General features: G+C 47.9%; 1 protein-coding gene across 1 annotated transcript; it reads right to left on the bottom strand.

Moving 5' to 3' along the window:
• Positions 1–3,998: 3,998 nt before the first annotated feature.
• PPP1R11 (protein phosphatase 1 regulatory inhibitor subunit 11) lies at positions 3,999–16,290 on the bottom strand. Its single transcript, XM_083725463.1, has 3 exons — positions 15,984–16,290; positions 11,108–11,216; positions 3,999–7,214 (listed from the first exon to the last, which is right to left on the bottom strand). The coding sequence occupies exons 1-3, from the start codon at positions 16,047–16,049 to the stop codon at positions 6,994–6,996; spliced, it is 396 nt and encodes a 131-aa protein (XP_083581589.1). The 5' UTR covers positions 16,050–16,290; the 3' UTR covers positions 3,999–6,993.
• Positions 16,291–17,023: the final 733 nt, after the last annotated feature.

Raw genomic sequence — 17,023 nt, 5'->3', positions numbered from 1 at the left:
GGAAGGTTTGAGTGAACAGCCAATGGAAATTTCCCCAAAGGCCTAGTGTAACATCACATAAGCAATTTTCTTCTCCTTTCCCCCTGTAATGTGGAGAACTGATAACGCAGCACAATTCAAGGTTAATTTAGTAGATTTGAAACCCAGAGTCTTGATTTGTTACCCTACAGCAGGATTTCCATGTCTTTAACAGTGGCACGACAGACAGAAGGGGAACGGTCTCCCTCGGGAGGTTGTGGACTCTCCTTCCTTGAAGGTTTTAAAGCAGAGGTTGGGTGGCCGTCTGTCACTGATGTTTTAGCCGAGATTCCTGCATTGCAGGAGGTTGTGATTCTAAGTGTAAGGAACGGTTCTGGTGTGGGAGTGAGAGACCTTTAGCCCTCCAGATGTTGCTGAATAACTCCCTTCAGCCCCAGCAATAATGATGCCCTCCAAATGTCGGTGGCCAATATCTCCCATCATCCCTGTCTACTGGCAACAGAGGCCATCTTCTGAAGCAGGGATGAGGACGCTGCGAGCCTGCTGGACCACAACTCCCACCATTCCTGACCACTGACAATGCTGGCTGGGGCAGATGAGAGTTGGTGTCCGAGCACCATTGGTTCTCATTCCTGATCAGTAGGCCACTTCATGCCTCCCAGTATGCCCTGCGGAAGACCTTAAGGTCCACAAATGACAACATTTTGGAGGTCCCAGGTCGCAAGGTGGTTAGATTGGTCTCAACTAGGGCCAGGGCCTTTTCGGTACTTGCCCCGACTTGGTGGAATGCTCTGCCACAAGAGACTAGGGTGCTGCGGGACTTGACATCTTTCCGCAGGGCCTGCAAGACAGAGCTATTCCGCCTGGACTTTGGTTTGGACTCCGTCTGACCCTTATGTTTCCCTCCCCTTATGGTCTTGATCTATCGGCTACTTTTAAAATGAGGCTGCATTTTAAATTGCATTTTAACCTGTATTTTAAATTGGTCCCCCCCCCAATTATGTTTTTACTGTGGTTTTATTGGTGTTAGCCGCCCTGTGCCCAGCTCTGGCCGGGGAGGGCGGGGTATAAATTATTATTATTATTATTATTATTATTATTATTATTATTATTATTATAGCTGCTGGTGGAAGGGGGACCTCTCTAGCTAGAAAAGCAACGTGTCATAAACAAGGTCCCACCAACCTAAGACACTTATTTTTCTACAAACCAGTTGCCTCTTCCCTCCCCCAAACACCCCCCCCCCTTTGCATCCTAAAATGGTAATATTCTAGGAAAAGCTTAAGCATTTTGTGGAATGTAGAAACTTGCCCAGAGATTAGTGAAGGCAGAGCCTCCCTCCTCATCCCTGTTGGATGTGGAAAACCACGTGACATCTCTCAGCTCCCGTACTAAAAATACATTTCCCGTCTAAATATGATGCATCGCTCCAAGCCCCTTCAGGCCAGCTCTTGCCAAGCTAATTAAACATCCTTCTCTTGTCAGAACTGCTGAAAACCCAACCTTGAATTTGTCCCAGAGGCTGGGGGCCCCGTTCACAAACCCCACCTGGATTCTTCTTACATTATTAGCGCAGCCTCCTGCCTTGGCATGTCCACAGCAGGGGGAGGAAAAACAACCTTTACAGGTGGTGTTGGGGATACAGCCAGGTTTGGAGCCAAGCAAGGTTATACCTTTTAACGGATGCTTGTTTTCAGAGTGCATAAGAATAATTTGTGTGTACTGAGGAATGATTTCTAAAAACTAGGGTTCCCTCTTCCCCATCCTGCCCCAAAGCCTCCTGTGCCTTTTCATGATGGCACTGTATGCCTAATTTTGACAGGTAAAACTGTAACACACACCCTGCATTAGCAGGGCAGGTAAAGATTTCTCAGCCTTTTGGTCACACACTTCAGGAGTGAGTCGATTTCAGGCTTGTTGAATCTACTTTGTTTTTTAAATCAGGACTAGGGATGGGGAATATAACGATACTGGTTTGCAGTGTAAATTGTGATATCGGTTTCATAATTTTTGACCTGGGAATATGTAATGAATCATGATGTGTGTTAGGGCTGAGAGATGTCTGGCCTTCAACACTGTGGTATATCACCAGCTAAATATCACGATATAACAATATATCACAATGTCTGCAATAAGGATGTAACTACATAGAGGGCAGAGGCAGAAGGAATTGTGAGTGAAGTGACAACTGGCTTCATGGTTTTTCCCACATCACCATTTTTTACATAGCACCCCCACACATTGTGATTCAATAATAATAATAATAATAATAATAATAATAATAATAATAATAATAATTATTTTATTTATACCCCCAACCATCTGGCTGTGTTTCCTCATCCACTCTGGGCCAGAATTGAACTGTGCTCACAGTCTTTCCCCATAAAGTCCACTCCCAGCTGACTTTCATTTGAGCAGCCCAATTCAGGTGTGGGGGGAAGTAGTTTTGTTCTCACTGTTGCTAAACAATTGGAAACTAGAAACTCTGGCACATCTGTAGAAAATCACCAGAGATTACTGATGGATCCCAATCTACTTTCTGCCCATCCATGATGTCGTTAATTGGGCCTGTAACAAATTGGGGATAGGGGAGAGAATGAGAAAATGCAACTCATCTACAATGGGAGATCTGGCAGACAGGATGAATGGAAAAGGGACAGACAGGGGGGAAATACTGTCACCCAAGCTTTTTGCAGCACACAAGCCTATCAGGAAAAGAAATGGATGGGACATAAGGCTTGCTTCTCTCCTTTTTACTGCCTCTCCCACTTTTTAATGTTCTTGCTCCTATTCTCTTTACCAGCAGCCTACTTTTCAGGCATGATATAACCATGCTTTCTTCTGAATGAAACTTCCCTTTCCTGGTTTGTACAGCTGCTGGGGAATATATGACGTGGAAGCAGGGCATTCCTTAGAAACAACCCTAATTTTAAACCATGTTTCTAGCCCTTATGACATACTTGGAATTGGGTGTGCCTATCAGAAGCCAGAGGCGCTGTTTGAAATATGACTAGCCAAGTGTTTATGCAAAATGGTAACTGCAGAATAAATGATGCAAAATATGGGAACCAGCCACATTTGACCTTGGTGTAGAATTTCTAGGGTCCCCCAGCCTAAGTGCAGGATATGCACCGATCTGTTCATAAACCACCCACCCCCAGACCGGGGAATAAAAGGGTGTCCTTCAAGACCTTTTCCCCAAAAGGCTTCTGCAATTGTTTTGGTGTAAAGATCTCAAACAGCTTTATTATGGTGAGCAAGTCCATATCGCATCTTTACCAGCCCTGCCACTTCAGATCTTTTAATCTCAAGCCTAGGTCTTTCCTCATGCAAGACCTGAGCTCTTTTACAGAGCTACAGCTTTATTGTTTGTGGGCGGGCGCACTGTTGTCCCTCCTAAATCAAATGCAGCAAGAACGACTAGGAAGGTCTCGTATATATCCCAGAAGGTACTCTTGCATCGCCTTAGGAAATGCGTGTTTTAGACCCATGTGACAAGTTGGCTACTATCCAGCCATGTTTGGAGGCATGTAGATGGAAACTGCAGAATTCCCTTTTGCTCAGATCTTGCTTGTGGGCTTCCCCTGACACTTTGTGTAAAGGAGGCTTGACAGACCATTGGGCCTGATCCAGCATGGTTCTTCTCAGGTTCTTGTTTTAACAAACCACCACTGAAGGAAGCTAGAGGGTTAGCATGGCCTAATAAAACAGAAGCAGGTACTTTAAACACCTTTACCTGCCTTCTAGTGGTCAGTTCATTTAACAGCATTGCCTCATTCGTGATTTGAAGTTTTATTCCTTGAGCTCATTTCCTCTGTGGAACTCAAAAGAGCACACATATAGTTCTCAGCACTGTGAACCATGCAAGTGGTTCAGATTAAATAAAGTTGGTTTTCCGTGCAGAAAACAACAACACCAGAACTGTTACAGCATATGCCTTCAAACCATAACACAAGCTGCTTCCGTTTAACTGTGAATTTATATAATGCAGCTTGCAAAATGAAAAGGCACCCGTCAGATACGTGAGATCTAGTTTTATTTTTGAAAAAAATAAAATAAAAGCATGTTCCTAGTCCTCTGTGTTGCAGAAATAAGCTTTAAAAGTGAACACATTGGCTGCTGAGGCTGGAGAGGGTGGTAAGAGGAATTACAAGTGGCTAGGTTGAAGGATATTATTTAGTTTCCTCTCTTGTCACCCTCTCTGACTGCCGGTTGTCCATATGGCCCATTGCTTGTTACCGTGCTAGGAACTCCCCCCCCCCCCCCCCAGCATGCTGGAGGCAGCAAGGTGTCAACTCATCCCTCAGCACATCTGCTAAACGGCAACTATGTTTAAACAAACCAGAATTTAATTGGTGTATCAAATAATCACAACACTTGCGTAATGTATGCCATTTGTAATGAGCTTGACAAAATTTGGCATTTGGGGTTGCGATACATTTGAGATGGGTGCGTATCTTATAAGCCGGTTGCGCAGCACAGGACTTAGGGCTACTGGAGGGACCAAGGAAGCAAAGATTTCTGTCCAAACCTGCAGGCATTTGTATTTTAAACTCCGGAGGCACCTTCTTAAGGTGCTGCATCTAATTTTCTTCCTAGAGCAAGGCAGGAGAGAAAGCAGCTTCGCTAAGGAGCATTTTGGCCCCCTCTTTTCTTTTCTTTTTGCCAGTAAATGGGGATGCTTATTATTTGTAGAGCAACTATGTGCGGCTACAAGCTCAGCCGTCCCACTTGCTCAGCCTCCCGTCTTGTGGCCAATAGGCACTTCCAAGGCCAACAGAGGAAGTGCCCAAGATGGACCGACTGAACATGTCACATTTCCTTCGTCCAAACAAAACAGGCCAATAATAACACCAGTCATGACTCGCCTATGAAGTTCTTCACCCTGTTTGTGTACAGAAATCTGTGGCTTACCCTAGCGCAGTTGCTCCAAAACTGTGTTCAACCTATTGGGGGGAATGTAGGACCCCAAGTGATGAAATCCTCAAGCCCCACACCCCCAACTTTCCCTTGATTTGGGCCAATTTGTGCCTGCTTTTGAGGGCTATCACAAAAGAGGGTGGTTAGGCCCACTTTACCCATCAGGCAATCTGAACACCGTGCTACAGGAACGAAAGCGTGCTGCACAAAATAAATTCTTCAAGAGGCTTCCTTGAACCCAAAGCACTTGCTGAGAGAGGAGTTGGCGGCAGCAGCCCATCGCATCTCCCATCTCCTGCTCTGCAATGTGTTCTTGCTCAAAAGAGTGACTGATGCAGAAATGGATGGGGTAAGCTTTGAGAGCAACCGTGCACCACTTGCGTTCACTCCCTGATAGAGAATCTTTTCAGATCAGAGTGTAACGTGTGCCTGTTTTAATTCAGACAGGCCTATGCCTCAGCCATTGGAAGCTGGAGAAAAGCTGCTGCTAAGGAGTTCTCCAAACCAAGCAGAGGTTCCCTAACTTGCTCAAAACTTTGTGGAAAACGCTTTGCCATGTGCTTCTCTGGGGTAGCGTGACTTTTAATTAGAAGCAAACCGACACTGGCACACAGGGGCCAGAGAGGGTGCGAGGCTGTACAAAACAGAGAACTGAAAAATTCAGCTCAGGACTTTTTTCATGAAACCGCGGGCAGGGAGTGTGACAGAGTGATCTGTGAGTCATGCAAGGGAAGGTGCCTCTGTCCCACATTGCAATGCCAGGATCCCTTTGCGGTCATGTGAGATTTCGGGGGGTGGGGGCAGAAGCTCGTTTAGTATGATCCTACAGCCAAAGGATGGAAAGTCAACAAAAGGCTGGTATTCTTCATGCAAGGTCATGAAGTCCACCTTCTGCTGACGTTCCACTTCACCGTGAAAGCTGATCAGGATCTGTTTTATTCGATCGTGGACCTTCTCCAAATGAGGACCAACCCTGCACCCTGGGCAGATGCCAGAGTCTAACACAGCACATAATTCTCAGCCCGCCTTCCACGTCCACAACGCCTCTTCCCCAACTCCAGCACCAGTTTCTGGACCCCCACCCACCACCTCATGAGTTAGGTGCACCCACCCTGATTTCCTTCCTTTTCTCCCCAGCCCCACTTAAAAGAAAATATATCACAGCCTTCCATAACATAATGAAAAAGAAGCATTGTTGGGGTTTGTTTCATTTTTTTTAAAAAAAGGAATCGTGGAAGGGAAGGGTGCCCTCTTAGAAAGACACAACTGAAGACAACCAATCACAGTTGTTGTAGCAGTGGTGGAGGAGGAACCGAGGGCTCCTGGAAAAGTTTAGGATGGTGGGGAAACCCCACAGCTGCACCCTTGAGGCAGCCGTGTGTCAGAAGCAGGGGCCCTGCAGCAGTGGGGAGGCAAAAAGTGGGGTATGGGGGGGAGAAGAGGAGAAGTGGGGGTGGGAAAATCAGGGATCAGAGAGGGCAGGGTGAGAGTGAGAGAGAATGAACTTCAGTGAGGGTTAGAACTGGGCTGATTAGGGAAGGAAATTGGTGGGGAAGGACAAGGGGAGGAGGTGTACAGGCAGAAAACGGAGGGGTACTCAAAGCCGGGAACAGGGAGCGAGAGGGCATGCATGTCCGACAGGAGCTCGGGCACAGCTCCATCGCTGCCCTTTTCTGAAGCAGCACCCATTTCCCACCTTGTTTATCACTGATGCAAATATTTAATGAAGCATGGGGGGGGGGGGCAGAAATTCAGCCAAGAAACCCAGCAGGCACTCTCTCTCTCTCTCTCTCTACATTCCACGTTGGGTGGAGTGAGGATGGGTGTCACCAGACGGACTCACCAGCCACGGATGGACAGATAGACAACAGTAGCAGCTCTGGCACAAGGCAGGTGGGGAGCTGGATGCACGTGCCCTCCCCTCTCCTCCCTCCCCCTCCCCTGGGACCGAGGCAGCACCAGCGCCGGCACAAGGCGGACGGGTAGCTGATTGCGCGGGCCCTCCCCTCCCTCCCCCTTGCCCCTGAGTTGGGGCAGCGTCAGTCCCTGTTTGGGGCGGAAGCTGGGGCTCCCCTCCCCGTGGCAGGGAGGGGTTCAGTGCTGCATCGCCCCGGCATGGTTCTGGTCAGGTGGCTCCGACTTCTGGGGGCTTCTCTCCGACGGGCTGGGGTCTCCCGCTTTGCCCCGCCCCTTCCCGTGCTGGCCTTTCTTGTGGCCCCGGATGCAGTGGGCGTTGCCACAACCTTCGTCGTCCTCGTCTTCGCTCTCTGTGGAGCTCTCGCCAAACGCCCGCGGCTTCTCGTAGATGCAGCAGCCTGCGTCGGGTGGGAGGGGAGGGAAAGCAGGCAGGTGAGGGACGGAGAGTGTTCAGAAGAAAGATGGTGAGAGAAGTCAAGGTAAGGAAGATGGGAGGGAGGGAGGGAGGGAGGGAGGGAGAAGGAAACAGAGGGAGGGAGGGAGGGAGGGAAGGTTTAAGAATATGGGTAATCATCCAGTGTGTGGAGGATCATGATGTGGAAAGAAGGATGGGATTTAAGAAGAGAGGGTGGGAAAATGGGATAGAGGACAATAATTAAGCAGGAGGGAAAAGAATATGTAGGAGGAGAGGAAAAAGAAGAGGTGCATCATGATGGAAGAGAGGAAACAGCAATTACAGGGTAGTAGAGCATTAGGGAGAAGAGCGTAAAGGGAAGGGCACAAGGAGGGAAGGAAAAGAGGGGCAGAGGAAGAAGGGAGAGAGAATCAGACAACAGCCTGCCAATGATCAATATCCTTTGGGAGCAAAGGAGCAAATCTTTCATCTACCAGTAATTCACACACGTGGACATCTTTCAGACAGCCTCAGAAGATTTATCTCCTGTGCAATGTCGGCTGCAGGTGTTGAACCTGCGTTGTCAGAGTGAGCAATTCAACTCTCTCTCTCAGGTGTGGCCAGGGACCCAGTGGAAAGCAGAGGCCAAAAGGATGAGAAAACCTCCTGTCATGCTTCTCCACTCCTCGCATGTGAAGACAGAGGAAGGAAGGATTCTCTCCTAGCATAAGGCCTACTGCAGCCGGAGGTATCCCCCCAGGAAGGAAGGCTATAGCCGAGTCAAGCAGCCTGAAAGCTTTCTACCTCCACCTTCACCTCTTCCTTACAAAATCCGTTAAGCTGTGCCCAGCAACATTCCTTGCAGTGACGGAAGACTGTCTGACCCAGCGGAGACGCCCGTCAGGTGAATGGGAAAGGGAGGCCATTGTTAGTGATCCCCACTTCTGCTGCCTGCAGCAACCTCCCATGCTGTGCTGAAGGATCCCCAAACCATCTGGAGCAGGTTCGGGGGGGGGGGCACTAGAGAGGGGATGAGGAAAGAAGAGGAGCCAGCAAAAATGGTCTCCATCCCCATTCTGTTGACTGAAACTGGATCAATGTGGTGCATCCCTTACATCCGTGCAAAGGAGAGCACTGGATTCGGCCCACAGCTGACACTGAAGCATAAGAATGGCAAGATCAAGAACAAATGCCCAGTATCATACGCACACAAACACACTTTTTCTCCACCTCTCTGTATTACCCCTCACTTCTCAATCTATATGCTGGTTCCTTCCTGCTAACACTTCATTATATTGTCGTTTCATGCACTCTTGAGTGTATAATGTTTGCACCTAATGACTGCAGACAGCTTGTGCCCTGGAAAATCTCGCAGGTACTGCGATGCAGTTTTATTCTCCATGGCCTCCTCCTGCCACCGCGCTCTGTTGCAATCAATCCAGGCACTACTAAGGTAGCAATTCTTCCCCTTATCCCTTTGCAGCTATCACTTCACGTGCTGCTTTCAAGCATCTAGATACAATGGTACCTCGGGTTACATACTCTTCAGGTTACATACGCTTCAGGTTACAGTCTCTGCTAACCCAGAAATAGTATCTCGGGTTAAGAACTTTGCTTCAGGATGAGAATAGAAATCGTGCTCCGGCAGCAGCAGGAGGCCCCATTAGCTAAAGTGGTGCTTCAGGTTAAGAACAGCTTCAGGTAAAGAACTGACCTCCTGAATTACCGACTTTGAATGAGTGGAGAATGAAACTTATGGACTATGCAGAACTGGATAAAATGACTGGAAAAATCAGATACCAGAAAGATCACAAATTCATCGAGGACTGGGGAAAGTTTACGGATTATCTGAAAACTATATGTGACGAACAGACAACGCTAGTGGGTTTTAAGGAGGTTTTGTGATAACACAAGGTGTATTGTAAAAAAGAAATAGAGGTGGAAGGTTAATATTAAATTGGCAATATTACATAGAAAATGCGTGAAGATAAGAAAAATGGATGATTGAGGGAGGTGCTGGTGGAAGTTCAAAAATCAGCAAATTTGTAATCATGGTTGTATGAATTATTTGTAAAAGAAAAACTTAATAAAAATTTATATATATAAAAAAAAGAACGGACCTCCTGAATGAATTAAGTACGTACCCAGAGGTACTACTGTAGAAGCGTTGAGCCTCTGGGATTCCTGCTGGCAACTGGCTGCCAACCACAGCAGGAACATCTCTGTCCAGCATGGCATAAGTAGCCTTTGGCCTCCAATGCCTATCACTTCCAATCCAAGCTCTGCCATGGGAAGGTAAGAGGAGCCCTGCTCCGATGGAACAAAGGCCCCTCTAGCCTGGCATCCTGTTCTCAAATCGGCCACCCACATGCCTATTGCTGAGTCATATTCAATAAGCATATTATTAGAAGACGGCAAGCAGCCATTTTCAGGGGATGCTGGCTAATGTGGAATGAGATTATAGTGGCTGGGCCAGGATACAAAATCACACAGGAGTTTACCCGCAAGTAAACATACCAGGGATTTTAAATCTCATCTACACTAGTCTACAGGCCTCCTCACACATAAGTCACAACTGATACTGCCATTCCAATACACCAGACCAGGGATGACGAATTGTGGTCTTCTCATGGTCCATGCAGCCCTCCAGACAATAGTGTCAGGGCCAGAAGGGTGCCTTGCCAATCAAAAGCAACTCCTTGTGAGTAGACAGGTGCATCTAGCAGAAAGAGCTTCGTAGACTTGGCACCAGATACAAACATCTATGCATATACATGTAACATATTTTTGTCAGTGCATTGAGTTCTGGAATATTTTACTTCATAAAGCTTTTGCTTCCCTTTTCCAGTGGGAAAACCTTTATACACCTTGATTAAAATTAGGGAGAGCTGCCAGTGGATGTGGGGTGGAAAGAGAGCTAGAATAAAGTGAGGGAGGGAATAAAGTTGCCCCAGCCTCAGATCTTGCCTAGAACCACCAGCTGGTCATCCCTGTGCAAAACTGCTCCCAAACATCAGCAAACAAATACCTGCCCCACAAAGCATTTCTACTACCACAATTGCTATAAAGTTGAGAGCTAATAGCGAAGCTGAGAGGGATGGACTGGGACCGAGAAAATCCGAGCTCAGATCAGAACTTGGCCATGAATCTTTGTCTCAGGCCAATTACCGTCTCTCAGCCTAACCTACCTCACAAAGTTGTTTGTAAGGATAAAAGAATTAAATGGGTGTGGCCAGGTTTTAGAAGGAGGGGGGAGAAGAGAGTACAGAATAAAAATGGAACAACAATCATAAAATGGTGGCTAAACTAGACAAATACATCCCTCAACTGCTGGTCCACAAACGACATCTGGCTTGCTGAGCCTATTGGATTGGGAGCATTGGGCACCCATCTTCCTGGCTGTTCCAGGTTACTAAGTTTAGGTGCCACACTGTGCTGCTGTGCACACCAAAGGACATAGGAAATGATGGCAGCTGGGGGACAAGTGCTGGTGAATGTCTGGAACAAAAGGCAGCATGACAGGAACTTGGCTAGCAGACTCCGTGATCTCACCACAGAACCAGGGAGATGGGTTCATGGGGGGCGGGCCCTCTGGGGATACAATGAGAATACAGTGGTACCTCTAGTTACGAACTTAATTCGTTCTAGAGGTCCATTCTTAACCTGAAACTGTTCTTAACTAGAGGTGTGCTTTCACTAATGGGGCCTCTTGCTGCCACTGCCACGATTTCTGTTCTCATCCTGGGGTAAAGTTCTCAACTCGAGGTAACTCTTCCAGGTTAGCGGAGTTTGTAACCTGAGGCGTTTGTAACCTGAGGCGTTTGTAACTCGAGGTTCCACTGTATAGTGAGGAGTCGGTCTCTCAAAGCAGCCGAGATATGTGGAAGCATGGCTCACATTTGGAAGATCTGCGTCCCAAGTGCTCATTGTCCACCGTGTCACTTGACCATTCCACTTTCTTGGCCGGTTTCCGTTTCCTCAGTTTGATGGTGAGGCTGCGATTCTCCTGTGAACGTAATGGTGAGAAACAGGGAGAAGATTGTCTCATGTGTAACAGAAAATGGCAATGGCAATTCCCCCATTCAATACACGAGTACCTGATTGTCAAAACCTCAAGTCCTCCAGGAACACTTTCCGCATCAGCATGTCTGCCTAGGAACTCGTTGCCTCTGCCAATAGTAAATCCATGTACAATGGCAGAGGATTCTGAAGTCTTAGCGGCTCCTCCTCCTCCTCTCATCAAGCCAATATGACAATATCCTCATGTCACAGGCCTTCCCACAGAAATAAGAAAAAGGCCTGCAGAGGCGTGCCTCACTGCCTGTGCAGACTGTTTCCAGCCATTTTTAAATATCCCCTGGGGCAGAAATGGGAGGCTGCCCAAAGAAATCAATTGAGAAACCCAAGATTTAACTGCAGCTGTAAGTAATATGATCTCAGGTTCTAGGGATCAGATTTGCATTTTCTTTGCACCATCGTAAAAAGCACTAGCCAGCCAGCAATTTAACATGCAGCAGTACAGTACTGTAAAGCAACACATTACTTTTCAGTATATTTATATGTAACCATTTTCAAAAACACAGCCATGCCAGTCCGTTGTAGCAAAAGCAATAGTCTTGCAGCACCCTGGAGACCAGTAGTAAGATTTGCCGTGAAACCAGTGAAAGGCAAGGGCAACCACTGACACTTTGCTGTAAAGGAAACGCCAGTCAGATCTGCAGAATCTATTTATAATCCCCAACGACTTTCAAAATCAGCCATGATTCTGAATTTTGAAAATGTTAAGAATGCTCCCTATCTTAATTTGTGTCTCATGCTGCATCGTCAGCATATATCAAGTTCAGTGCTTTTATTAAGGAGTGTTAAAGGATGAATCCATTACTTTTACAGTATTGGCAAATCCACTGTACTGTGTCTTTGCTGCCATCTTTTGGAGGGGCAGCAAGAAGTAAAGAAACACACAAACGTCTAATCACAGGTAAGCTAAAATCCTGGATGTCTTCACTGATTCCTATGGGCAGCTCTCACTTCTGCTCTGGTGAGAAGGAAAAATAACTTGCACCAAACCCATAAACTGGTTCTGCATTTTTACTCCATTTTTACAAGTCTGTAAAATTTTCCGATAGAGGTAGGTAGAGTAGGCTGAAACAGACATTGTAGTGGCTGCACTCACATTGTTGTGGGGCATGATGGCACCATAGTACAGAGTGGATGGAGCTTGTCAGGAAAAAGAGAGAGAGAGAGAGCTGCTACTACTTCTTGAACTAGTCAGGTGGCAGGAGACTGGACGAAGAAGGTCACCAGCTAAGCAATTATGGGCATGCAATAAATATTCCATCAACAGCTGGGAATATTTTAGAAACAATGGGAAGGAAGACCACAATGTCACACAGGATCTACACATAGCGGGGCAAGCAATTGTTTATCAACCTGCTTGCTTTGTGCTGAATTTTAAAATGTGTTTTATTTAATCCCTCTGAATCTTCCTTGCTTTCCATCCCCACTCCTTAGGTTGCCAGTTTCCCTTCGACTGCTGGTTTGTTTTCCAAAATCTGTGAAAAGTGACTCTGATACCCAGCAGATTCGGTGGGCTTTGCATTGCGGCCTACTTAGCTTTTCTAAACTGTTCCATAGAATTAAAGCTGGAGCAAACCTTGCAGGCAGTCCAGCCCAACCCCTTGCTTAATACAGAATACACAGAGCTGTTTACTTTCTGAGATAGAGAGCACCCATCACGACAGACAATTGGCTCCATTGCTGAACTGCTCTCCTATTGTTTCTCCTAACGTTTAATGAAAATCTGTAACAAAACCATTAGATCTAGCTCTGCCGTCTGAGGAATCAGAGAACAAGCCTTTGACATCTTCTGTGTGACAGCCCTTCAGGTATTTGGAAGAATGCTACCATGCTTTCCCAACTCCCAGTCTTTCAGTACCGCTAACTATCCATGCTGCCTTCCTCTGAACCAAGCTGTCACAGTGCTTACAACCAAGTAGCTATAAAAGCACTTTTGATTCTTTCTTACTGTAGCTGGAACACAGGAAGCTGCCATATCACGAGTCAGACCATTACGAGTCCAGCTCAGACAGGGTTATTACTCCAGTCCTATCTGGACATGCCAGGGATTGAATCTGGGACCTTCTGCATACAAAGAAGATGCTCTGCCACTGAGCTACAGCCTGTCCCCACTTATCCACTTAAGCGCCTTCCGCTTATCCATTTGCTGTTGCCTTCACAGCCTAAATCACGTTGCTTATTAACTGCACTGAATATATTTGGATGCTGCTGCCATTGCAAATGCACAGGAGATGGGTCAAGCAAGGCTGATGGGAATGAGAAAGCGACTGATAATGGTGACCTGAGTGGTTTAGCAATCTATTCTTTTCTATGGGGCCCATCATGAAAAACAACCGTGCAATACTGGGTTGAGTTGTGCAGGTTCTCTCTCCAGCTCACAAAACCTTGACTGTGACACCCAGCAACTGGTATTCAAATACATTACAGCGGAAGACACGGCCATCACGCCGGCTGCCAAAGGCTTCACTTCTGCAAAAAGCAGGCTGGCTGACTCACACAAACCTGCAGTAGCGGCAGCCATCCTTTTTGCACAGGAGAGTTGGCATGGTGCAGTAGCTTACGAGCGATAAAACTAGGAGCATGCCGGCTCAAACCCCCACTCTGACCAAAGCTCATGGTGTGACCTTGGACCTCCCAGCCGTACTTGACTTGACAGGGCTGGCCATGAGGATAAAATGGGTGCAGGGAGCTCCTTGGAGCAGGATGAAATAAGCGCAGGGTGCGGATCCCTATATATATATATATATATATATATATATATATATATATATGCAGGTTTTGGTGTCCTCGGGTGTCTTCCCGTGTAAAAGTTGGGGTGTCTAGGCGACGTTTCGACGAGGTCTCACTCGTCATCTTCAGGCTGGTGCTTTCGGCTTCTTGTTACTGGAACAGAGCGGGATCTCAATGTTTGAGTTCCTATAAATACTGTAGAGGGGGTGTGGTGTCTAGCCTCCAATGTTCTGGGCAGAGAGGAAGTTCCCAGGCTAGTGTGCCTTTTCTTCTTTTGTTCCTTAATTACTTGAGGGATACCTTGAGTGATTTCTTGAGTGATATCCTGAGTACCACTTAGGTGGGTCATTAGGTGTGGATTAGTTGCTAAAGTCTTTGTGTCTTGACCTCTTGAACTTTGTGAAGAGTTTTCCTGAGAAGATGGCTGTATTGCACTTAGTTGTGCTTTGGCTTGGCTTCGTGTATAGGGGCGAGCTGTGGTTTTGTGGCTTGTGTCAGCCAGATCTGTGTAGGGATTGCAGGGGGGTGCAGCATCCGGAGGTGCCACCCTGGATTGGCTACTGGATGGTGTCAGTAATTCATCTGTGGAGAGGGTCTGGGTTTGGGTCTGGTGTGGTTGATTGGTGTTGGCGTATCGCAGAACACAAGAATGCCGTCAAAAAAGAAGAAAAAACTTCCTCTCTTTTCCAACACATGAAAGAAACAGGACACGAAATTAATTTTGCAGATTCCAAATTGCTCTTTAACACGGAACATCACCACAAGAGAATAATCATGGAAGCCATCGAGATAGAGAAACACCCTCACAACATGAACAAGCGTGACGACACATCCCGCTTGCCAGACATCTGGAAATTAGCCCTCCCCACAAAAACTGACACCAGATCCAGAGGCACACAGAACGCCAACACCAATCAACCACACCAGACCCAAACCCAGACCCTCTCCACAGATGAATTACTGACACCATCCAGTAGCCAATCCAGGGTGGCACCTCCGGATGCTGCACCCCCCTGCAATCCCTACACAGATCTGGCTGACACAAGCCACAAAACCACAGCTCGCCCCTATACACGAAGCCAAGCCAAAGCACAACTAAGTGCAATACAGCCATCTTCTCAGGAAAACTCTTCACAAAGTTCAAGAGGTCAAGACACAAAGACTTTAGCAACTAATCCACACCTAATGACCCACCTAAGTGGTACTCAGGATATCACTCAAGAAATCACTCAAGGTATCCCTCAAGTAATTAAGGAACAAAAGAAGAAAAGGCACACTAGCCTGGGAACTTCCTCTCTGCCCAGAACATTGGAGGCTAGACACCACACCCCCTCTACAGTATTTATAGGAACTCAAACATTGAGATCCCGCTCTGTTCCAGTAACAAGAAGCCGAAAGCACCAGCCTGAAGATGACGAGTGAGACCTCGTCGAAACGTCGCCTAGACACCCCAACTTTTACACGGGAAGACACCCGAGGACACCAAAACCTGCATTCCTGTACCCGTGAAAATCTACGAAAGCAAATATATATATATATATATATATATATATATATATGTGTGTGTGTGTGTGTGTGTATGTATATAAAAGAGCCCTGTTGCATGGTCAGACCAGAGGTCCAGCGTCCTGCTTCCCACAAGAGAAAACGATGAAAGGGAAATCGCAAAGCCTGTGGATGCCCCACCCTCGCACGCTCAAAGGAGCATCCCACCTCTGGCCATGACGAACGCCCACAGATGCACCTGACTCCCTCCGTGAGTCTGCCTCACCACCCCCTTCCAGAGGCATTCGCGGTTGCTACGGCAACCGAGGGGGACCCGGACCCAGACACCGGGGGCGCTGCTCCTCCTCCCCCCCCAACTCCATCACCGTGGTTGCCATGGCGCCGAACGCAGTCCCCCTCCCGGCCCGCCCGCTCCCCACCCCCCTTCGCCCTGCCCGCTCCCTCGGCTCCCCGTCCTCACCGGCTCCGTCACCTCCGTCTCGGTGACCGTCGAAGAAGCTCCCACGGCGGTCGTGGACTCCGCCATGACGCGGCTGCCTGCGGCCCTGTCCGCCGTGGCGCCAGTTGCAGGGGGGACGGGGATTCGGAGGGGCCCGGAGACAAACCTCGCCCGGAGCTTTCGCAGCCTCGGGGGAAACCTGCCGGCAGCTGTTCGGAAGCGCCGCAGCTCCTCTCCCTCTTTCGTTATTTCCCTTCCTCCACCTCCTCCTCCTCCTGCAGGTGCAGCAGCCTCTCCCTCAGCCGACTTCCGGTCCCGCCACTTCCTACTTCCGCTCAGGAGTCCGTCGCGTTAAGCGGTCCCCCGGCTGGGCCCCAGAGTCATTTCCGCCGTATGCGGCAGGAGGAGGAACAAAACAAAAAAACCCAACAGATGGGCACCGGCGCGCGCGTAGTAAAAGGAGGCTCGCGTTGTTTGAGAGAGGCTTGCCCTTTGCTCAGTAAAGTGTGCTTGCGCTTGTGCGGTCGCAGAAGTCGCTCGGCATTGGCTCCCTGCTTTTGCCAGGCATTATTTTTAATACTTTGTTGGGAGCCGCCCAGAGTGGCTGGGGAAACCCAGCCAAATGGGCGGGGAATAAATATATTATTTACAACTCTTAAAATGATGCTTATATTATATTATTATAGACCAACGTCTATGCTGGCTCGGCCATGTCCACAGAATGGAAGATGGCACGATCCCCAAGACCAACTCTGCGCTACAGATATGTCTGCAGTTGTGGCAGGAACCCTGGCCTGTGGGAACCACTTGTGAAGGACCACAGCACCTGGAGACAGGCAGGTTGTGTACCCGTAGCAGTGGTCAGAGAAATGACCACTGGGAGGAGCACAGAGAGAAGAAACGCCATGATGCATCTGCAGCAGCACATGGTGCATCAGTCTGCAGCCTTCATTTGCCCCAGCTGCAACAAAACAGGCCTCTCCCTTATCAGTCTCTACAGCCGCAGCAGGCGCTGTAACTCTCCAGTGGTTTGACTTCACCCCAAATGTTGTGCTCCTTCA

This window comes from Podarcis gaigeae (genome assembly GCF_964106915.1).
Source record: "Podarcis gaigeae genome assembly, chromosome: 2".
In the NCBI taxonomy this organism is placed as follows: Eukaryota; Metazoa; Chordata; class Lepidosauria; order Squamata; family Lacertidae; genus Podarcis; species Podarcis gaigeae.
This window is presented reverse-complemented; position numbering and strand designations above follow the sequence as displayed.